This window comes from Uloborus diversus, chromosome 6 (genome assembly GCF_026930045.1).
Source record: "Uloborus diversus isolate 005 chromosome 6, Udiv.v.3.1, whole genome shotgun sequence".
NCBI lineage: Eukaryota > Metazoa > Arthropoda > Arachnida > Araneae > Uloboridae > Uloborus > Uloborus diversus.
The window spans coordinates 51,713,873-51,738,961 of NC_072736.1; the positions used below are offsets into that span (position 1 = coordinate 51,713,873).

The window sequence follows — 25,089 nt, forward strand, 5'->3', positions numbered from 1 at the left end:
CAAAGCTGACTTTTTTGATGGAGTAGTAAAGGATGAGATGTATTCCAGAACGACAGTTGAAGAATTTAATTGATGATGCGTTTCCGGAAATTCGTGCTAAACTGGAATTTGTGTCGCACTGTTTGTGATATTAAAGTTGCAGAAATGCATCAATGACGAAAGTGGACATTTTGAGCGCCTTTGGGATTAAATTTGTGAATATATTGTAACGGATTCGGTGCGACTTCCACTTTCTTGAAATGAAGACACAGTTCTTGATAAAAACACAGGAAATTTATTTACACTATGTACGGGAAAGATCTTCAACCACTGCTAAATTATTCATCAGCAATTAAGCAATTATCACACAACACCGTAAACTCAACGTTTACACACGTATTTACTTCCAAATACGAAAACAACACAGCGAAATGCCTCGCTATAAACAGAGCAAAATGCCCTCAGCTCGAAATATCAATCCAAACTAACTGTTTATCCATCGCTAACGGCTTAAATACACCGGAAAGAATTTTCTCAAATATTCCACACGCTTCTCGAAATGCGTTGACCGTTATCAATGAAAAGAAAGAAAATAGGGGTCGTATACTTTAGCCGAATGAAAAAGGGGTTGTATATTCATTACGGGAAACTATTTACAGGTTACGTTCCTACAATATTTACTATTTACAGGATTTGTAACATTGCCTCCTTCCTAAGGACTGCACGTCCCGGGCAGTACAATCCCCAGAAAGGGTGCAAAACTTCTATCACAAGTTCACAATTATACACATTAATTAATAACTAACAGATACAGAAAACACAATAATAACAAGAAATATTACTAAACATTAAAAGCAAAAATTATCTACAACTTTTATGTTATCAACCATGGTTTTTTACGTAATACTCATGAACTATGGCCATAGTATGGGGCTAACCGATCATAATGTACAACCCTAGGTTTTGCATTAGGTGATTTTTGGATCCTCACTACGACGTCATTTAGTCGGTTGAGGACTTTGTAGGGTCCATCCCAATGCGACTGCAATTTGGGTGACAGACCTTTCCGTCGGATGGGATTCCATAACCAAACCTTGTCGCCTTCGTTGAATTCATGTCCAGTAGACCTTGTGTCGTATCGGGTCTTCATCTTCTCCGCCGCGATGTTGATTCGCTCTCGTGCGAAGTTATGAACGTCTTCCAACCGGGCCTGGAGATCCTGGATGTACTCCTCAGGCGATGCAGGCGCATCCGGAGGACGACCGAAGACGAGATCACAAGGTAGCCGAAGCTCTCGTCCGAAGAGCATCTGAGATGGGGCATATCCGGTAGTCTCGTGGACAGCACTGCGGTAGGCCAGCAGGAACAAAGGTAGCTTCTTGTCCCAATCCTGTTGATTTCTGGATACCATAAGCGAGAGATTATTTAGGATCGTGCGGTTAAATCTCTCCACCATGCCGTCCGATTGTGGGTGTAGTGGTGTTGTCCTAGTTTTCTCAATTCCGAAAATTTGACATAGGTCCTTAAACACAGCAGAGATGAAATTCCTCCCTTGATCGGAATGAATCTGCAAAGGTGTTCCATATCTCGAGATCCAATGTTGAACTAGAGTCTCTGCTACGGTGGTAGCCTCTTGATCTGGAATGGGATATGCTTCCGGCCATTTGGTGAAGTAGTCGATGGAAACAAGAATGTATTTGTTCCCATCAGCAGTTCTTGGTAGAGGACCCAGGATGTCGATCCCAATTCGTTCGAAAGGAGCTCCAACGTTGTACAGATGCAGCTTCCCTCTGCTTCTCTTCTTCGGTCCTTTACGAGCAGCACAGGCGTCACAAGAATGGCACCACTTCTCCACGTCATCCTTCGCCTTGCTCCAGAAGAAGCGCTCCCGAACTTTATTGAGGGTTTTCAAGACACCAAAATGTCCTCCAGTCGCACTACTATGTATTTCTTTCAAAACATCTGAAATCCTTGATCGGGGAAGTAGTAACTGCCACCTAGATGCTTTACCGTCGTCAGATTCCCATTTCCGGTGTAGCACGCCGTTCCGTAAATGGAGTGAGTTCCATAAAGCCCAGTATCTTTTTGTTGCAGGACTGAAGATGGAAACGTCCTGCCAGCTAGGGCGTCGACTGTCACTTTCCATGAACTCTAAAATTGGTTTTATGTCGGGGTCTTCAAGTTGATCTTTTCGAACTTGTTCATCACTCCATGGATCAGGTTCTGATGATGTTGGAGTCACTGTCACCTGATAGGCGGTAGGGCTAGTCGTTCCATACTGTTTCTCGATTCGGGAACAATAGTGGCAGTTCTCAGGACAGGGTCTCCTTGATAAAGCGTCAGCATTACCGTGAGATAACCCTTTTCGATTCTTGATCTCCATGTCATATTCCTGGAGCCGCTGTATCCATCTGGCTATCTGGCCTTCCGGATTTTTGAAGTTCAAAAGCCAAGTTAATGAGGCATGATCTGTCCGAAGCAGAAATTTTCGGCCGTAGAGGTAATGATGGAAGTGTTCTACAGCTTTCACTATGGCCAGTAACTCCTTTCTGGTGACGCAGTAATTTCGCTCCGACTTTGATAAGCATTTGCTCCAGTAAGCGATGACATGTTCATTTCCGTCAATTTCTTGGGATAAAATAGCTCCAATTCCCTCGTTGCTCGCATCAGTGTCCAGGATGAAGGATTTTTCAGGCTGAGGATAGGCGAGGATAGGCGTTGATGTTAAAGCCTCCTTCAGTCGTAGAAATGCATCTTCGCATTCTTTTGACCATTCAAACTTTTGCTTGCTCTCCGTCAGCTTATGCAAAGGTCGTGCAATGTTGGAAAAACCCTTCACAAACTTCCTGTAGTACGTGCAGAGCCCCAGGAAACTTCGCAACTGATGGATGTTTTCGGGACGACTCCAACTCCTGACCGCAGATACCTTCTCTGGATCGGTTTGTACACCCTCAGAAGAGATGATGTGACCAAGGTAGTTCACTTCCCGGCGGAACAAATTACATTTGGACGGGCTTAACTTCAGATTGGCTTCCTTAAGCTTTTGCAGCACCTTCCTAAGATTTGCCAGATGTTCTTCGAAGCTGCGTCCCACGATGATGATATCGTCTAAGTAGACCAGACAGGATTCGTAGGAAAGTCCTCTTAACACTGTCTCCATAAGACGCTCGAACGTAGCTGGTGCATTGCAGAGGCCGAAGGGCATCACTTTAAACTGCCATAAGCCTTGTCCAGTTGTAAACGCTGTCTTCTCTCGGTCATCAGGGTGTATCTCAACCTGCCAGTAGCCGCTCTTCAAGTCCAGGGTCGAAAACCACTTGTGTCCGGAAAGAGTGTCTAAGGTGTCGTCTATCCGTGGAAGAGGGTAACTGTCTTTCTTGGTGATTTCATTCAGTCGTCGGTAATCGACACAAAATCTGGTGGAGCCATCTTTCTTTCGGACCAAGACGATGGGAGAGGCCCAAGGACTGGATGAAGGTTCGATTACATCATTCTCCTTCATCTCTTTCAGGAGGGTCTCAACCTCTTCCTTCTTGGCGAACGGTAGTCGTCTTGGATGCTGTTTAATAGGGGGGTGTTCTCCAGTGTAGATCCTATGCTGCGTTAAATTCGTCCGGCCCACATCCTCCGATGTAGATGAAAACAGATGCTTGAAGTCGTCCACCAATTGTTCCGCAGCAGTTCTTTGATCCTTCGTTAATGGTGCACTCCCAATTAACTTCGATGTCAAGGACTCAGAAGACACAGTCTCGGGGGAATTGATTCTTCTAATGATGCAGTTTACTGGAGTACAAGTTGCTAACACTTCACCTTTCCGAATATTCCTTGGCCTTTCACTCACGTTGGCGACTCTTACAGGAATTACATCCTTAGAAAGGTCCACAAGCGTAGATGCTACCAGCACTCCTTTTAGGCTATTGCTTAAGTTGGGGGATTCAATGAGTCCAAATCGAAAACTATTGCTTTCTTCAATGGAGCCGGGTATTAATGATTCTGACCTTGAGGGAATTGACAAATCTGTTTGGGCTATTATTTGATGAGCGGATTTGACATCACTTTCTGCAGGGAAAACGGCTATGTCTTCTCTCATCGAGTGCAGCTCATTAGTCTTGAAGTCGAGAGTGAAGTCATATTTCTTCAAAAAGTCCAATCCGAGAATGAAGGGGTCCGTGATATTAGCGACGAATGCCGTATGATGGTAGGTGGCATTCCCAAACACTATTTCCAAGTCCGCTTTACCGTCAATCTCAATTTTGTCACCTGTCACAGTCTGGAGACTTACGCGTGGCGATGTCCACAGCAGTTTCAATCCAAATTCACGAGCCACATCTGTCCTAATGATTGTCACATTGGCTCCAGTGTCAACAATCAGTCTGCAGGGGTTCCCATTTACATGTGCATAAATGAAAAGTCCATCACTGCCACTACTAGAAGAGGAAATCTGCAGAGCTCTGGTGGTGGTGATTTCCTTCCCTCGCGTAGCTTGGCGAGCCGGACAACTCCTTCGCAGGTGTCCTTCACTACCGCATTTCCAGCACTTCTGCTCTTGTTTCTTTTGGGCTGTTATGCTGCTCAGATGTCTTGACAAGTTACCGAGTTGTCTCTCGAGTTCAGCGAGGTGGGACGACCTGGAATCAGACTCATCAGCTTCCAGAGTTCGGATGGGATGGCGAACCACACGGGTTGCTTGCTGGGCGGCCTCCAACTTCATCGCATACACAACAGCAGAATTCAGGTCTTTGACATCCGCCATCCGTAGAGCTTTCTGGATTTCCGGATCTCGAACCCCGTCGATGTAGTAGCCGAGTGCCAGGCCGTCCCGAACATCCGCAGGACAGTCACAAAAAGCAAGATGAGACAGTCTCTCGATGTCCGCCGCGAGCTCTTGCAGGGTTTCCCCGGTTTTCTGGAAACGGGACTTCAACTGGAGTCGGCTGAAATCTTTTCGGCACTTCTCACCGAAGCGAAGCTCCAACACAGATGTGAGGGCGGCGAAATCCAGGCGCTGGCCGTCCGGAAGGGTCTGAAGAATGTCCGCTGCGTCACCTCTCAGGGATGCTGCAAGATGGCAGGCCTTGGTAGCAGAGTCCCATCCGTTCGCTTCCGCCACTATCATGAACTGAGTTTTGTAAACCTGCCACGAAGTTTTCCCATCAAAGGTGGCAAGTTTAATGGACGGTCGAGCAACCGATGTGGGAGCGCCAAACTGTACAGAGCTGCTTTCCGCGGTCGCCAATCTCCTTTCCAGGTCTTTAAAGATCTCCTCTTTAAGTAGATGAAATCTTCTATCTTCATCTTCAAATTTATTTTCTACAGCATTGAATCGGCTTTCAACGGTATCAAATTTTTCTTCAATTGCATCAACTCGATGCTCTATGTCATTAAATTTATTTTCCATCACAGTCTTTACCGAAATAAGGTCGTTTTTAATTTCTTCTTGGTTAGACGTTAAGTCCTTTTTCAGCACCGTTAAATCGCTTTTTAACTGGTCTTGATTTGCCAACATACTTGCAGTCAGATCACTTTTTAATTGTTCTTGATTAGCCGCCATATCATTTTTTAATTGTTCTTGATTTGCAGTAAAACTTGCAGTCAAATCACTTTTTAATTGGTCTTGATTAGCCGCCAAACTTTCGGTCAAGTCACTTTTCACAGCATTAATTGCTTCCAGAAGTTGTTTTAATTGGTCATCCATTGCGCGAGTAATCACCATAAAAACAAAGTCTATAAATTCAAACAGTCTTTATGAAAAAAATGTCCAAAGTCACACTTACTCCAAGAAAGTCCTGATTAGCCCCACGTTGGGCGCCAAATTGTAACGGATTCGGTGCGACTTCCACTTTCTTGAAATGAAGACACAGTTCTTGATAAAAACACAGGAAATTTATTTACACTATGTACGGGAAAGATCTTCAACCACTGCTAAATTATTCATCAGCAATTAAGCAATTATCACACAACACCGTAAACTCAACGTTTACACACGTATTTACTTCCAAATACGAAAACAACACAGCGAAATGCCTCGCTATAAACAGAGCAAAATGCCCTCAGCTCGAAATATCAATCCAAACTAACTGTTTATCCATCGCTAACGGCTTAAATACACCGGAAAGAATTTTCTCAAATATTCCACACGCTTCTCGAAATGCGTTGACCGTTATCAATGAAAAGAAAGAAAATAGGGGTCGTATACTTTAGCCGAATGAAAAAGGGGTTGTATATTCATTACGGGAAACTATTTACAGGTTACGTTCCTACAACATTTACTATTTACAGGATTTGTAACAATATGTATGCAATTTGACCTATAATAAAAATAACAGTCGTGCTATACGTATAAGTAGCTGTATATCTACTTTTGAGCCACTCCGTTTATTCCCCTGACACATAAAGTAAAATCTGATTGTGCTGGTGTATGCATGCATATATATTTGCAGAGAACCAATAATACGAACACGTCGGTGCCGGCTCTAGTGTGGGCAAGCAAAACTTCATACAATTAGACAGGAAACTGAGAATTTTAACTATGTTAATATGATTGAAATTTAATGCAAAATGTTTCTACCTTTACAATGTTCTAGATTAAAATACCTTGCTATCTTTTTTCTCAATTGTGAACGCATCTCTTTTTGAATATTTCCTCATATGCATTTTTTTACGTTGTTTATTTTTATTTTTTCAATCTGCTAAAAGTAAAACATGCTTTTAGATTAAAATTGAGCAATAGCATTTTCAATTTAGTGGGAAGCAACAAGATATGAAAGTATTTTTACTAGTTTTGAGAAAAATCCCGTTCCAAGTTCAAAACCTAAGTATGCTTTCATTGAAAAGTTTGAATCATTGAAATCATGCTGTGTAGAAACGTAAACCAGAGCAAGCCATTACTATTTCGTGCCCCAAAATATGAGAGTTTCCTCTGACATTTGTATTTGTTATATCAAAATGTTTCATTTTGATACTACGCCCGTTTGCTTATAGGTTCTTCAATTTCTCTTGAAAAACTGAAAATTTTTGAGCTCAAATTTGATTGTAAAAAATTAATCATCTCATTAGGGGTTTTAACTTCTTTTTTAGGCGCTGTGTAAAGACAAACTGTTCCCTGGGATTCATCTATTTGCCAAAGGTTACGGAAAAAATAACGAGCCAAGAAGAGGCTATCTGTTGGCGTTTTTTGTGGCACTTGGATGTTGTGCTATAGGTGATGTGACCATCCTTTACATAAATTCTTAACCTTTTTCTAACTACGCATATTTACAATAACAATACGACAAATTTCTTGAGTCGGTTAGAGTCAATTGTGGTAAATGGTACAAACGACACCTGACTCCGAAGAAACATAAAAATGACTCAGTTAGGGTCAGCTGTGGTAAACGACACGTGGCTAGCTGACTTTAAAGAAACATAAAAATGACTCAGTTAGGGTCAGTTGGGGTAAATGTTAGAAACGACACGCGGCTCCAAAAGAACATAAAAATGACTCTGTTAGGTCAGCTGGATTAATGTTACAAACTACTCGTGGCTCCAAAGAAACATAAAAATGACTCATTCAGGGTCATTGTTGTAAACGTTACAAACGAAACGTGGCTCCGAAGAAACATAGAAATGACTTAGTTCGGGTCAGTTGGAGTAAATTTTACAAGCGACTCATGGCTTCGAAGAAACATAGAAATGAACGCAAATTACAAACTTTTCAACGTATAATAGACGAATCTAAAGGGTTTAAAACAGTTTCATAATCAAGAAAAAAAATTACCTTCAGCAATAAAGTGTTTAGAAAAATAGTTTTTATGTAAAATGACATGTCCTATATTTTTTTCTTTCTTATGACGATGACTGATTCTAAAGCTTTTATTACATTCTGCCAAGACGATTTGAGAAATGACATCTAAAAAGACTCGTTTTATTCTAAAAGTTTGAATACATAATAACTTTTTAGTTCGATTTAACTATTTACTCGTCTGTATGCAATTTCCAATCAGCATTTTTTGGTCTTTTAGAGGAACATTTTACCCAATAATTCAAGAGTGTCTCACTTCAAAAAATTACGACTTTTTGACACATTTTTACTTATTTTTATGCAATAAAGTCGAACTCGCTTATAACGAGCCCTGATTTATTGAGAACCCGGATTTAGCGAGGAAATCAAAAATACTCGGTTGGTACAATGTTAAACCTATGGAAGCGTCATTCACTTTTAACGTACAAACCCCGCTAAAAGCGAACAATATTTTTGTAACTAAAATTTCTATTAACTTCCAGCTCAGTTTATCTTTTTGTGGTCAATTTTCTTCAGCATTCCAAAGTCCATCAAAATTTAACGATAAACCATAAACCCTGAGAACAAGCGATGACAGTACTTTTTACTTCCTTTTACAAAAAAGGAAATATTGTATTCGCGAAAAAAATTTCACTCAAAAAGCGGCCTTAATTTCCATTTTTCTCACCCCCGAATGAATGTTGAGTTTTTTTTTTCGACCCGATCACTCGTGGATATATGCCTAAAAACGTACAGACACCCGAAATATCCCTTTTGACGACCCCTGAGTTAATTACAACGAATTTTCTCGTGACGTCCGTATGTATGTGCGTATGTATCTCGCATAAGTCAAAAACGGTATGTCCTAGAAAGTTGAAATTTGGTACGTAGACTCCTAGGGAGTCTAGTTGTGCACCTTCCCTTTTGGTTGCATTCGGATGTTCCTAAGAGGTTTTTTTGCTCCTTTTTGGGGGGAAATCATTATTAATTTCGATGTAAATTCAAGTTGTGTTATAATTTGTCGGACACTTGGCGATATATCGCCAGTCTTTTGGTCGCCAAGTTTTGTCGCCGGATTGGCGACAAATTTGACGGATTTTTTTTTTTTTTAATTTGGTTTTAATTTGGCTACTGTTGGTGATACTTAGAGAGTAAACGATTGAATCACATTAAAATTGCCAATAATGGGGAAATGTCATTAAATTGGAGTAAAAGGAAGTCATGTGATGCACACATCAGCTAGTTTTAATTTAGTTCGTGGAGTATAAAGAAGCATTTAAAATTTTTATGTGTGTGTATATGTGTATTCCTCAAAAACAATGACACAAGAAAGAGACATTTAGAGACTTCAAAGCAAATCAACCAACTTCTTCGGAACTGTCCATGGATCAAAAAGAAGAAATAAAGGTTTTTCATGAACTCGTTTGTTTACGAGCCCTCTGTTATAACGAACAAATATCGCGGTCCCTTTGGGCTCGTTATAAACTAGTTCGACTGTATATACATAATGTTCCCAGTTTTAAATATCAAATATCGCGGTCCCTTTGGGCTCGTTATAAACTAGTTCGACTGTATATACATAATGTTCCCGGTTTTAAATGTCGCCGTGAGCTTTTGTGTCGCCTTTTTTTCAATTAAGTCCTTCATAATTTTAACTAACTTTACTGATATTGTCGATTGCATCCAACTTGCTGCTCCAAATAAAACTCGTAGAAGTGTCATTTGTGTTTTAGAACTAGTTTTACTTATTTTGACTATGTTGATATTTTTTGTCTTTTTAAATTTTATATCCTTTTAAGCAATTATTGTCGCTGTTTAGGTCTTTTTAATGTGCCCACGTATGAATTCAAGTCTAGTTGTTTTAACTTTTTAAAGGTACAATTTGCTTTAACTGCTCCAATTATGTTTCTGCTTTTATTGAATTGCCACTGTAATTATTGGATTTTTGTTGTTAGTAAAATTCTTAACTAAGTAATTAATTAATTGACTAAAAAGAACTCTTTAGAGCTTTTTAAATGGTTCGATGACATTTCTGATTGGTGCTCTTAAATAATCACTTAACTTTACTGAAAAAGAAAAAGAAGAGCTTATCATAAAATGCTCTCTACCATAGTGTAAAAATTGAAGTTTTTTATACATTAATTACAGTTATGAAAATGCCACGCACATAAATATGCCACATTTATTGCGAAAATATTCATTTCAGAGATTTATCAGCTCTTACATGGAAAAAAAGTGAATGGATTTTAGATAATTTGTTGTAATTTGTACCTGGCTTTAAATAACTCCTTAACGCATTCTGAAGTTTTCTATTTCATTTCTAAACATGTTATCCTTACTTTGATACTCGTATTTATTTAATTTCGTAATTTATTTTTAACTATCAATCGTTTATTTATAATAAGTTTCTTGATCAATCTAATGTGAGCGATTCATCTGACTATTTTAAAGTTACTTAAAATACACCACCAGCTCAGTTATTCCATCCGAGGACTGCAATTTCGTGCTTTTTAGCACTCATCAGCCCGGAATAGGAATCATATAAGCTGGAGGCGAAAAACCTCTTAAGGTAGCCAAGAGAACCAAACAAACTGGCAGCTAATGCAGAATTAGCAAACCAGATGAGCGACCGCAGCAACTGTGCGGTTCAACTGATTGATGGCAAAGCATGGTATTTTTTAGTAAGTTACCGCCCTAAGCCAGGGCTAAGGCAAAAATACTTAAAATACACCACCAGCTCAGTTATTCCATCCGAGGACTGCAGTTTCGTGCTTTTAGCACTCATCAGCCCGAAATAGGAATCACATGAGCTGGAGGCGAAAAACCTCTTAGCCTAACCTTGTTTCTCTCTCGGCTCCCTTAAGAGGTTTTTCGCTTCCAGCTGATGAGTGCTAAAAAGCACGAAACTGCAGTCCTCGGATGGAATAACTGAGCTGGTGGTGTATTTTAAGTATTTCTGCTTTAGCCTGGCTTAGGGCGGTAACTTACTACAAAATATTTTAAAGTTATTTTAATCTGTATAGCAGATTGCTAAAGAAGCTTTCCTATTTGGCTTATGCCACTGTAATCTTTTCTTACAGGTGATCTGAATTTGATTGCTCCTCTCATTTCGAATTTTTTTCTTGCTGCCTATTGTCTGATTAACTTATCCTGTTTTCATGCCACATTTGTCAAGGCTCCCGGTAAGTGCATCATTGAAGTGATTCAATATGTGTTTGATGAACTTTCGACTGCAATTTGGAGTTTAAAGAACAAGAATTTTCGTTAGATTAAATAGCGGGATATGTTTGAGCAACAAAAGCTTAAATTTTAGAGGAAAGTGGAGTAATGACGTTAACTTTATTAAAAACATAATTAAAAAAAAAATAAATGTGCCCGAAAAAAAAACTTACAAAATAGGTAGGAAGTAAAATAAAAGTTTTGGTAAATACAGTCTGATCACAAAAATATGGAATTTGGGCAATCGGCCAAGTTAAGCGATTCCATCTGAATGAGTCTACCAGGGAAGAAAGGAATATAGCGATGCGTTATTTTGAGGCACGCGTTTGATATCACTAGGTCTTATTAATTTATTGCATTCTCTAAAATAAAATGAGGGGAAACAAGAAGAGTTTCTATGGAAACAATGAAAGGAAAATGTTTTCATTTCGTCCGGAAATGTAAAAGAAAAATGGTAAGATCAAAACTATGTTGTTCAAAAATAAATCAGTAGTGAGAATGTAGATCGAATTTAGTTTAGATTTAAAAAGCTGTTGCCCCGTCCACAAATTGTCATTTTTATAAAACTGAGTCTAAATCATTAAGAGGCAAAATGCACATCTGTAACGAACAAACTACCATCCCTATAAACTAATAGCTTTAATAGCGTCCATTTCCGCCTATAAACCGGATGTTTACCTTTCCATACTATTGGTGGTCAGACTGTATACATTGTGATTCTCCTTTTTTTTCTTCGTTTTAAAGTCATATTATGATATTAGTACGGATTATTAATTATTTTTAAACAAGTTATTTAAATGAAGAATTACAAAGCAGTAGAAACTGTTTTGTTAAATATATTGAATTGTATTAATGAGAAATGAAAGCAATAATTTTCTTTTTTTTTTTTTTTTTTTTGAAAACCCCTCCCAAAAAGTTCTTTTGACTACGCCACTGGACGCGATTGGACTTGAACTCCAAAACTTTTATTGGAGCGCCATCTATCGAGTTTAATGGGAATTTAAACAATTGCGGTGAAAAAAACATTCATTTATTAAATTCTGCCAAATTTGATGATATAATTGCTAAACGTCTGAAACACAGAAGTGGTTTTACGGGGTAGGTAATGTCGATAGTAAACCTTCTTAAAATTGATTTTTTTCTTTTACATTTTAATTTTAAATAAAGCAAAAATATATTTTTAGTAATATTTTTCGAAATTTTTACGAAAAAGTAAAGAAAATTTAATATATTTTTAAAACGTCAAGAACTAACAAAAGTTCAATACAAATTGATTATGTACTGTACATCGAGAATAGAAAACAGGGAAACTTAAATCACTTAACTTTCGAGGGAATAGTCGAATGGGGTTGTTTCCTTCCGTCAAAAGTAGTACTTTTTGTCACTGAAATTGATAGAATAAGCAAAAAAAAAAACATGGACTCAGAAAATACTTTCATTTTTCCCAACAGTTATTTTTTAATTAATTTTTTTCAAATGTCCGATTTTTCAAACAAGGCATGATCTTGATGACGTTACAAATGCTCTTGGGCGCATCTTTCTTCCGCGTTTCCACGTTATGATAATCAAGAAGATCCAAATTGCGCTCTACGCTTGCTATCACCCATATCGTTGCAAATACACGTGAGTCAAGATGCGAATTAAATATTTTGTTCTGTGAAAATAGCAACACTGAATGGTATTGCATCATTTGTGATGTCATCGGCAGAAGCGTTAAACGATGAAAGGCACCGATTTAAGTAAATTTTTAAAAATATTAAACTTAAACAAATTATTTAAAAAATGGTCAGATCCTATGTTTTTAAGCATGCTCTTTCCGAAAAAAATACTTTTAAAATTTTAGAAACGACCCCATTCTCAGATTTGAACCGAAACTTTGCGCCAAGACTTCTCATTCCCATGTTTCTTTCTTTCGTTTCTGCAACATTTCGTTAAAGTTTGAGTAATTTTATGGATGTTAACATGGAATGCAGAGGGAAAAAAAATGGAATTCTATAAGCATCTACTTCTCACGGGAGTATTTGTTTGAAATCGGCTTTTGCAGAAAGATTTTCTGACGTAATAAATGTACAAAAGGATTCGTGGAACATTTCATAGCCGTCACCCCTCATGCACACATCGCAACTATTGGCAAAATAAATTCATTTTTATTTATCAAACATTCAAATTTCATTAACCCTCTCAGAGATTAGCTCCAAGCCCGAACCGCCCAAGGTTTGAAATATGACAGTTGAATTCTCATTTAGGAGAAAAACAAATTACGAAAACATTTGAAAACAAGAGTTATTCATTACTCGATTTAAAGTTTTACTTATTTATTTATTTTTATTTATTTATTTATTTTTTTTTATTTATTTTTTTTATTTTTATTTTATTTATTTATTTTTATTTTATTTTATTTTATTTTATTTTATTTATTTATTTATTTATTTTTTGACTAAGTTTACTAATAAAATCCCAAAGAGAGAATCATGCTATTACATTTCATCCTCATTTCCTTAATTGTTATTAAATTATTTAAAATGAGAACTCGATTTTAAGAACATAAAATAGGTTTTAAAATATCGTTCATGCAAATGAAATCGCTAAACTTTAAAATATCTCTCATGTAGAGTATAAAATATGTCACTTTAAAATATCTAAAAGTAGTTAAAAGCAAAGTGATTAACAGTCATAAATACAGTTTTAAAAATTATGAAAGAAGGCTTATGAGAGGAAAAAATATGTATATGTTTGTCTAGCTCTCTCTCCCCCATCTAGCTCTCCCCAATAATTTTTGAGAGAATGGAGGTCGTTTCCCAAACTTTTTTTTTTCGGAAAATTATTTTTTTTTCCTGAAAAAATGCTTAAAACACTAGGATTTGACCATTTTTTGAATAATTTAACAAAGTTTAATATTTTTTAAAGTTATTTTAGTCATTACGCAGATTTAAATTTATTTTTTCCGCTTCTGTACTTGACATCACAAGTGATGAAATGCCATTCACTGATGCTATTAGCGCAGATTTCAATATTTAATTCACTCCTTAATTGAATCATATCTTGGAAACGCGGTAGACAGCAAGCGTAAGCATTCAGTGCTCCAGTGGAGTAGAGTGCGCCAAAGTTCATCACTTGTGACGTCATAAAGACCACTCCTTATTAGAAAAATCGGGACATTTAAAAATACTTAATCAAAAATTAAACGTTTTAGAAAATAAAAGATTTTCTTCTCCACGTTTTTTTCTCCCCCTCTCTCTCTCTCTCTCTCTCTCTCTCTCTCTCTCCCCCCCCCCCCCTTCAGCAGTACTTTTGACTGATGGAAACAACCCCATTATCCGATTCGGACAAGTGTTTTTGTAAAAGATTTCGACTCCCAACAGATTCGTTAACTTGTTTTTGTCTTTCAGGTTTTCGTCCTGCTTTTCGTTACTACAGCATGTGGCTGGGTCTCTTGGGTGCGTTTCTGTGCTTACTCGTCATGTTTATCATCAACTGGGTGGCATCCCTCGTCACCTTCGCCGTTGTGTCCATCCTCTATGTCTGCATTTACCAACGCAAACCAGGTACGTCAAGATTTCAACAACCTTTCCCGCTTCTGCCATCATCGAACAGCGTAACTAATAGGGTGGTTTGAAAAAACCGATTTTTACTTCCTTTTACAAAAAAAGAAGTATTGTATTCGCGAAAAAAATTTCACTCGAAATCGACCTTAATTTCCATTTTACTCACCCCCGAATGAATATTGAGTTTTTTTTTTCCACTCGACCACACGTGGATAAGTGCCTACGAGCGTATAGACACGCAAAATATCCATAATGACGATTCCCGAGTTAATTGCAACGAATTTTCCAGTGACGTTTGTATGTACGTATGTATGTATGTATGTGCGTATGTGTGTATGTATGTCGCATAACTCAAGAACGGAATGTCCCAGAAAGTTGAAATTTGGTACCTAGACTCCTAGTGGGGTCTAGTTGTGCACCTCCCTTTTTGGTTGCATTCGGATGCTCCAAAGGGGGTCATTTGCCCCTTTTGTGGGGGAAATCATTGTTAATTTCGATGTAAACTCAAGTGTGGATATAATTTGGCGGACACTTGGCGATATATCGCCAGTCTTTTAATCGCCAAGTTTTGTCGCCAACTTGGTGACAAATTTGGCGATTTTTTTTTAATTTAATTTTTTTTTTTTAAATCTGGTTTCAATTTGGCCAGCTGTTGGTGATATTTTGAGAGTAAACTATTGAATGACATTAAAACTGCCAATAATGAGAAAATGACATTAAATTAGAGTAAAAGGAAATCATGTGATACACACATCAGCTCGTTTTATTTCGGAATCGCGTTACCTTTCAAAAGTTGTAATTTGGTATTCTCAATTAGCAAAAAATAACAAAAACAAATAATGACTTCTTCAGTTCGCGCATGAGGCTGAAAGTTTGGAAAAATATGCAAAAAATTGACTTTTTCAAAAAGTAATAATATTAGTTTTTTTATATTTTCGTTATGCAACAGCCACAAATTGCCAATATATAGCGTAGTTTGAACCTAAAAACAATTTTATAGCTTTTACATAAGATCTTTCGTTTGCGCATACGCCTTAAATTGAGCTAAAATCTCTTCCCCAGGTTTATGCGCAAACTAAAGATCTTATGTAAAAGCTATAAAATATTTTTAGGTTCAAACTACGCTATTTTTAGACAATTTATGGCTGTTGCGTCGTGAACTAATGTATTTAAAAAAAAAAAGAATTTTATTATTTTCTGAAAATTTCAATTTTTTCATATTTTTTGAAACTTTCAGCCTCATGCGCGAACTGCAGATGTCAAATTAGAATTTTTTAAATATTTTTCCCCAATTGAGGCTACCAAACTACAACTTCTGAGAGGTAACGCGATTCCGAAATAAAGAAATTAATTTTTTCGAACCACCCTTATCACTAAGGATCATATGCATCTCTAATACAATCTATCGGGTTCATTTTGATCGAATTCGATCTGCCAATAGCACAACGAGAAATTATCGTCTCCCTGCCCTGATAGCAATTTCTTGCTGCGCTATTGGTAAATAGCACTCGATAGAATCAAACACGATCGATTGTGTTAGAGATGAATATGCCCCCTATGAATAGTAAAACATCGATGTTTCCAAAGCATCGATGTTGCACCCCTTAGTTTATAGGCATAAATGGACGCACTTTTTCTTTGTACAAAAGCTAGTTCGTCGAATACAAAACAAAGATCTGGTTAAAATCCAGCTTAAAAGGTCATCGCTTTGCTAATCTGAAGACCTTTCAAATAAACGCAACTAGCGTTCTGAACAGCAACCATTCCAGTTAAAGACTTCCAGGTGGGCATCAATGGATGGCAGACGGCAGAGTCGTTGGCGACGGTACATTAAGGCACTCTAGTAGCTAGGTAGAAAAATATTAAAACTAACCCAAAATAAGACTAGTTGTTTAGAGTTACTCTCATTGCTTTCTGGACAGACCGTGTATGAGTTTGAATCTCAAAACTAGAACTCTAGAACTACAAATAGAAATATTATTTTCCGATATTAAATGCTGATTTTGAAACGTACATGACTACCACATTCTCGATGCATTAAGAAACCTTCTGAAAACCCTTATACCAGCTGCGATACTATAGAAACGATTGCATACTTTTAAAAACTATCAGAAATTCAAACAAATTAGAGATTTATGTCTGTCGATTTTAATACATGTACTGCAGTGGTACAGTGGACTCTCTCTGTCTAAACACTCCCTAAAGTGAACACCCCCATATTCTGAACACATTTTGATGGTCCCGACGAAACCCCATACACTTAATATAGGCAGACCTCTATGACTTCTGAACACCCTATAATATGAACAACCCAGTATTATGAACGCCTTTTTTTTTCTTTCTTTTTTTTTCAACAATGTTCAATTATTACATCTGTTAGCAATCGGTACTCAAGAATTCCTATGAATCAAGTTGGAAAATCTGAAAAACCTTCACAATTTTTTACAATGATTGAAAAGAATTAAGAAGACTATGCAGAGAGAAAGATGAAAAATTATTTTCTTGGATATTGCTGCATTACATAAAATCGATCAGCTGAGCAATATGAGCCTGGAATTTCTGCCACTGAACTGCGTATTTAAGGATCACCTAGAAACATTTTTATTTAAACAATTGGATAATAACACGCACTTTAAACGAGAATACGCAATGCAAAAACAGATTAAAATTCCTTTTTTTTTAGTTATTGCACCATTAACTGTATTGTAATACTTTATAGTTAAATGTCACGTAAAACTATTTAAATTAAAAAAGAAAGAAAGAGATGCAAGAGTTTAATCCTACTAACTAGACATTGCACTAGCTGCCAATACAAAACTCATCACCTCATCCCAAAAACTGGTATAGCTCACTTGACAGAGTACTGGACATTATAATGTAACAGAAATCATATGCAACATGCATTTCCACTCAACCATTCTAATAAACAACCCTATTATCTGAACACTTTTGTTCGGTCCCATGCTTGTTCATAATAGAGTCCACTGTACTCATTTATTGATAATTCTCTTTTTGAAAACATTTGGCGAGGTTCAAAAGTATCATATATATGCACGCGCACAACTCTTCCTTAATATATTACTTAAATTTCATACTCATATTTTCTTAATAACATATCAAAAAGGTATTGAATGACGCAATATCGAGAAGCAACGTTGACATGGAATGCATATGCTGAAAGCCTACTTCAACAAACATATTTCAGAATTTATGTGTGTACATTGTAGAAATCTCCAGCTTCAAAGTTTTGAACTATTAAAAAAAATGCCTTTTTTTTTTAAATTTGTTCGTGTTGTGTTTTGGGTTTTAGTTTAAAGGGTCGCATTTTTCGACCTTTTCCCATCGCGATTAAATCCTTGAAACAAAGACACCCAATATCATGCCTCACCGGTAGAGTCAACGGAAGAAAGTTCCATGCGTTTTGCTCTTTTATTTTTTCAGATGTGAATTGGGGATCTTCCACACAAGCGCAGACCTATTCTCTCGCTCTTAATGCAGTTATGAAATTGAACGATGTCGCAGATCACGTGAAGAATTATAGGTAAGTGGAATACTAGTAGAGAAGAAAAACTGAAGTCAGTTGTCATATCTTCTTATTTTACAGCAATTATTTCACTAACCAACAAATTAACAATTGTACAATGTTGATGCTAAGGTATCAACATAGTTTAAATTTTGTGGGTGGTTTTCGGATTGCGTTATTGTCTTCTTTTGCAGACAATATTTCCTCGTTAATTAAGAGTAAACCTTAAAATCATGTTCACGTGAATACTGTATGCGATGCAATAAAGAACTCTTGTGTGGGGAAAAATCACTGGTACGCTTAAAATTTTGAAAACACTCGAATTAATGGATTCTCTCTCTCTCTCTCTCTCTCCATTACATGGAATTCGTTCAAAATTCTAAATTAACTGCTACTGGAGTAGAAGTGTTTTAACTTAAGGCGTTCTTTCAGTTAAATTATTACCTAACTCTTTTTCTTGTTTAACTTATTTTTTCTGCTTATTTATTTATATTTTTGACAATAAGAAGTCTTTTTGTATCTTATTGATTCCTTAAAATATATATATATATATATATATATATATATATATATATATATATATATATATATATATATATATATATATATATATATATATTTATTTATTTATTTATTTATTTATGTTATTTTTTTTATTTGTTTATTTATTTATTTTTACTTATTTATTTTTTTTAATTTATTTTTTTTTCTAACACTAAATCTATTTGTATATTATTGTTTCTATTTTACTCTTTAAAGGTTATTTAAGGGTGTTTTTCTGAAGTTAACAGACAATCAAAAGTTACTTCATACTACTCAAAGTTCATACTTCATACTCTACTTAAGGAAGTATTCGAAACGAGAGAAAATAACACTTCAAGTTAAAAAAAAAAAACAAGTTTCAAAACCGTTTATTGATTGCAAAAACTTTTAATTTTTCTTATATTCATTCTGTTTTTTTTTTAGTTTTGTTTAGGATATTAACAAAACGGATCCAATTAGGATAAATCTTACCGGGGCAAATCTCATCAAGTACATAAAAAGCAAAGCTGCGGAGTCGTAGCGAAAAGAACAGACTCAGACTCCAGGGATTTTAAGTATCCGACTCCGACTCTTTTACCCAAAACCAGTCCGAGTCCGACTCCATAAGCACTGGCCGAATTGCGAACATTGAGAGAAAATGACCGACTTTGACTCCGACCTTGTAGTTTTACACTGTCGGCTCCCGACTCTGACTCCTTTACCCTCAAGTCAGTCCGACTCCACTACTCAGACTCCGCAGCCCTGATAAAAGGAATGAATATTCAGTAAATGACAAGAAAGAACTACATAAACGCGTTCCGCTTCAATCTCATGATGTGCAGCAGAGCCGAACGCTCAACTTATACTATTATTAAGTGTTACGAATGTAAAGGCACGCTTCTTAAATCATTTTAGTTATTCTAATTTTGGAAATTCATACAATTACGAAAGCGTCTTTGTGGGGATAAACAATTGAAACTGACACCACACGATTTTGAAATTGTCTTTCACTCTAATCATCCCTCTTCTTTTTGTCAAGACTTTTTTAATTGTCTCAAAGCAATGACAAAGATTTAATTTTCTTTCTCAGGCCACAATTGTTGGTATTGAGTGGACATCCTAGTCATCGACCACCATTAATCGACTTCAGCTATACCATCACGAAGAAATTGAGTCTCTTAATATGTGGAAATGTCATAACCAAAGTAAGTATTCTGAGGAAAAGTGAAATAATGTGTCTACAAACATGTCCACAGAAATCCAAAAGAGGACAATTCAACAGAACGTTTTAGATTCTATAATTTGATCAAACCTAACCTGGCAATACTGTGAAGGCTAAGCAGATCCTAATCACAGCATTAAGACGCTGACAGGTTAGGTTTGCTCCAACTATAGTTTGCAGTACTTTAATATTTCTCTTTAATTACCTTTTAAATACTCTCTATCGTTCCAAATTAATTCCTACATTTGAATACTTTTGTACTGATTCTGATAATTTTATGATTGGTTTGAATATTTATGAGTGAGTTCAGTGTGATATGCAATTAAGTAACAGAGGCCGTGGTGACTTAATCAGTAAGGCGTCGAACTCGTAAGCGGAAGGCCCCGGGTTCGATGCCAGCCGGTTGAAGATCCTCCGTGTTCGCTGATGGTGACTTGGGAACATTAAATATGCAGTGGTCACGAAATCTTCTAAATGAATAAATTTTCTGGGGATGCTGGACCATTGCTGGGCTTCTTGTCTGGATCAAAAAGTTGCGTTGTGTTAAGGGCCCTATCCAACCGTTTAAACCCCGAATAATAGTACGGGAGACCCTGTAGTGTGATATGATATCAAGTAACAACATATACTACATGCCAAGCGTTCTCTTCTTCCCACCAATTTCATTTCAAAAATCCAGAGTTTGCAGTTTCTTAACCACGCCCCTTTTTCTACAAACTCAACCACCAGTACAGGAAAATCAGTGTGTTTTCTAATAGGTTCAAGATTTCTTAGGTAGAAGATGGTTTTATGCGACTATTGTTGGAAGAATCCTTGCAAAACTGGGCATAGCTGAAGATAAGAATGTGCGAACCTGGATTTTTGAAATTAATTTGGTACCGTTTTAAGAGGAGTGAAGGAGTGAATTCTTGAGGAGAAATATTACTGATTAATATAGTATATCATCCTAAAATTTCTGGGAATTGTTTAAATAAAATTTAAAATAATTAGTTTCAGTACTTAGTACAAAAGTTTTTAAATGTAACAACTGAAGTGAGATAAAATTTTTAACCAAAATCTAGCGCCTTTTAAAAGAGAGAGCATATGAAGATGCTTTCTTATATTGCAGGGGTTCCCAAAATGGTTGCCACGGCCGGCATCGAAATTGGGGTGCCACAAGGAGAGGCGAGGGTTGCCGCGGAATATCCACGGCATAAATAATAATGTATGTTATACAGATAAGGGTGCCGTGAAAAAATTCCGACTCTTCAAAGGGTACCACTAATCGAAAAAATTTGGGAACTCTTTACTCTTCTTCTATTCCATGAAACATTATTTAATGTGAGACCGTTGTATTTTGACAACAGCAAATATCATCATCCTGAAATGAAGTTGAAGGCGTTTTTTCCTAATAGTGTTATCTTTGATGTGCTATCTCTGAATTTTGCAGGAACACTTGAGCCACAAAGTTCGCTCTGGTATGCTGGAGATGGGCCACAAGTACCTCAGGCATCGTAGCATCAAAGCGTTTTACAGTGCAGTCGAAGACCAATCCTTCTCCAAGGGTGTTTCGTCTCTTATTCAAGTAATGGAAGTAGCTCTGGCACACTGAGCCTTCATTATGATTTTTTCTTCTTCTTATAGTGAAGGTTGTCTGTTAAAGTATAAATTTGCAGATCCTTTGCTACATTAAACTGTTTGTTTACACAAAATTAAAACATGTCTAAATAAAAGAAAAATGTTATTCATCATTAAATAGAAAAATATTTATTTTCGCAATTGCATAGTTATATTATGATTCATCGTATCATCAAAGCGTGCGCCCCTATTTTAATAAGGGCGAGGAGAAACTGCCCCCTTCCCCCCTCCCCCCGAATTCTCTGGCGTGCTTCGTTATTATAATTTGAAGTTTGTCTCTGCCTTGAATGGGCGAGTTCTTTGCTCTTTTCTTTTTCACCGAGAAACTATTTACTTAATAAATTTATACTCTTACCACAAAAATAAAATAAATGACTTACATTTTTAGGAAATTTCATTCCTTCATCTTTTCTCCTTGATAGGGATAATGATTAGTTATGGGCACGATTGTTCTTGGATTGTTGTTGAATTGTGATCTTGTAGTTCTAGTTCATGGGAAAAAATCTAATTCTCACTGTATTAGAACTTAGAAACTACACTTTTATAATTGTAAAAATGTCATCAATTTTCCACGAGGATATTTAACTAAAAATATCTTCTTTGTTTAACGAAATTTATGCTCAGCAGAAAAAGTTGGGTCAATCCCCATCCCCCCTTTACTGGTTTCAGGAACATAATACAATCATGCAATTGTGTATTTTATGACGATCCTTTGGATCACAATATAAATAGGGTGTTCCGTTTTAACCTGCAAGACTTTTGCAGGTTAAAACGGAACGCAACCGCTAGTCCTAGATGCATACTTTCAATTGTAAAAATTTTCAAAATCAGATTTGGAGTTAAGATATGGAAAGTTTGAAGCAAAAATAAAAATGAGACAAAAAATGAAAAATAATAACTTTTTATACGGACCCTAGGTCACCCAACTTACATTTAGAGAAATAATCTCCATTGAAAACTATTACTGACACAAAAAACTTGACATTTGTGTTTCCAAAACTCAAGGAGATATTCCAGTTCAAAGTTTTAAGGGACCATACAGAAGATGGCATCGGAACTTGTCGGATTTTCAGAAGAATAACTGGTTGTCAAAGTAAAAAGGCAAGATATTCATATTTTTCACTGATATTAATAACAATTATGCAAATGTTATGCCGTGATACGCAAAAACACATTACAAAGCCTCGAACAATTTGAAAAACCACACTGTATACACACAATTTTAAACACTTGTTAACCTCTGTATTTTCCCCCAAGAGGTGTTATTGACGGCGAGTGTAAAGTGGTATAAGTCACAAAACACTGCGTTTCATATCTCGGTGAATATTGGCCGTTCTACTTTTAAACTTTTTGTGTTGGAATTATTTTTCGATGGAGATTATTTCCCTAAACATAAGTCAGGGAACCTGTGGCCCGTATAAAAAGCAAGATTTTTTTTCATTCATTTTTATTTTTACTTTAAACTTTCAGTACCTCAACTCTGCATCTAATTTTGAACATTTTTGCAAATGGGAGTATACATCTACAGGACTAACGGTCCGGAAACGGAAGTTTTGCTGGTTAAAACGGAACATTCTGTATATCTTGATCATTTTCTCTAATTGAATCATAAGTTTTGGCTTTCTTTTGCATTTTTGCTTACAAAAGAAAATACTTAAATGTAATCTAACCAACTGTTCGTCATAGATGACTAATTTTTAGTTCAGCTGGAGAGATGTGGATCTTTAAAAAGTAATAATAAAATGATATACATACAACAAAGGTAACCTGTTTTCATGTAAGAATGAATCAACCGGCCTTTTAACGTTTTCTCACAGGCAGCACCGGGCGTTTATTTCTAGTAGAAATATAGCAGGTTCTGGTAAATTGTGTGCATAAAACGTGTTCTGAGACATTCCACGGCCGTATACTAATATTTAGTTTTTCAGGTGGCAGGCATGGGAAAACTAAAGCCAAACATGATTCTGATGGGCTATAAGAATGATTGGGAGAGTTGTGCGTACGAAGAAATTCAAGAATATTTCAATGTTATACAGTAAGCATAGCTTTTTTTTTTTTTTTTTTTTTTGCTCTCTCTCTCTTTCTTTTTTCTGACGTATCTATACGTTTAAGAAATTGTGATGTTTGTATATTTGTAGAGTGTGTCCTAGGAAAAAGGTAAGATTAAAATGTGATACAGAGAAATCGCATTCCAACGAACTTCAAGGGACCTCGAATTTTGTTCGTCGCAAATGGAAATTCTTTGTAACGAAATATTTAGTATTTTAAGTGAATTTTAGCATTTTTAATCTTATAGAGCCTGAACTAATTGTTGTGTTGACGCATTGTTGTAAGCAGTGAAACTCAATTTTATTAGTTTTATAATTGTTAAGAATTGTTAAATTATAAGGCATGCTGAAAAAAGTCTTAGTCAAAAATGAAGGGGGAAAACACGTAACTGCTAAGAATGATTTCCCTAGTCAACACACGAGAAGAGCGATAGCTCTTCGTCAGACTCAAATAGTAAAGAAACTAAATATAAAAATATTTTAGACGCTCGTATATGCTCCATGCAATATTTTCATCAAGTTTAATCAATCTTTCCGAACAAAAGCTTCTGAGGAAACGAACGCTTTCAAATACTTTCATCTGAGGACATTCTAAGTAGAGCTTTTTCAGCATGGCTTCAGGAATCACCTATCAGTGTTAATGGAAACGCTAAAACTGGCACTTTGCAATGACAGACTAAATTATTTAAATGTAAAATATGTCAGGAAGTATGCAAATATTTTCAAGCTAAGAGTATCGAATGTGCGAGAGACAAATGAGTAAAAAAGAAACAAAATTTGCTTGAAACCGCTTGAGCATGAAATTTCATCAGAAACAGGCATGTTAAAATTCCGCCATTACAATATTTTTTTCGCAAACCACCGATTGATAACCGCTGCCCTAAAAGTTTACTTTATGAAACAAAATGCAGTTATTCTTTGGGAGCTATTATCTAAAGAGAAAGATTTAACAATTGAATTATTTTTTTTAAGGGAGAAATTTAAAACTTGATCAAATGATGCATTAAGCAAATGGTAACTAAGTTCTAAGTCCCTGAAAAATGACAACAAAAACCTTAATTTTTGAAAGTAGCGAAATGAAGTTACTTGAAAAGATATAGGTAATATTTTTAGTTTTTGAAAGACTGCAATGATTATAGATGTTAAAATGATACTTGAACGTAAGAGCGCCTAATGGGTGGTCACTGTGATCTTCCAAAAACTTCTTTTTTCGGCAAATCTTGTCCCACGATTCAGAAACTTTTGAGACAGAGACAGTATTGAATATTGCATTACTTAAAAAGAAGACTAATGTACACTGCTCGAAACAATTAGGGGAGCACATATTTTTAACAAAATTACGTAAAGATATATACTAATAAGTAACATAAAATGAATCATCCATAAATTAAAGCCTACCAGGAAACGGAAAAAGAAAACTTTATATGCAAATCAGTGTTCATGACGGCAAAACCAGAAAAAGGAGATAAGGGCAGAAACCAGGATGTTGCAGAAATATTTGTTTTATTGTCGTAACTGTGAAATTTGATTGCGCAGTATTTTTTCTTGCGGCAAGGTTACTTGAGAATGTCTCAACAACGTGATTTACCGGAATCCATGAAATGATGTGTTATAGGCAGACCGGAATCCGGGCAAACTTAACGTAGAGTCGCGGA

General features: G+C 36.3%; 1 protein-coding gene across 1 annotated transcript in view; it reads left to right on the top strand.

The window, feature by feature from the left end:
- Positions 1–25,089, top strand: part of LOC129224756 (solute carrier family 12 member 2-like) — a 273,588-nt gene that overhangs the window by 224,971 nt on the left and 23,528 nt on the right. Inside the window, exons 11-17 of the mRNA XM_054859303.1 lie at positions 7,057–7,180; positions 10,819–10,920; positions 14,347–14,502; positions 17,944–18,043; positions 19,638–19,752; positions 21,199–21,333; positions 23,315–23,421. Of these exons, the coding sequence (XP_054715278.1) occupies positions 7,057–7,180; positions 10,819–10,920; positions 14,347–14,502; positions 17,944–18,043; positions 19,638–19,752; positions 21,199–21,333; positions 23,315–23,421 (839 nt within the window). The remainder of the gene's footprint in view (positions 1–7,056; positions 7,181–10,818; positions 10,921–14,346; positions 14,503–17,943; positions 18,044–19,637; positions 19,753–21,198; positions 21,334–23,314; positions 23,422–25,089) is intronic.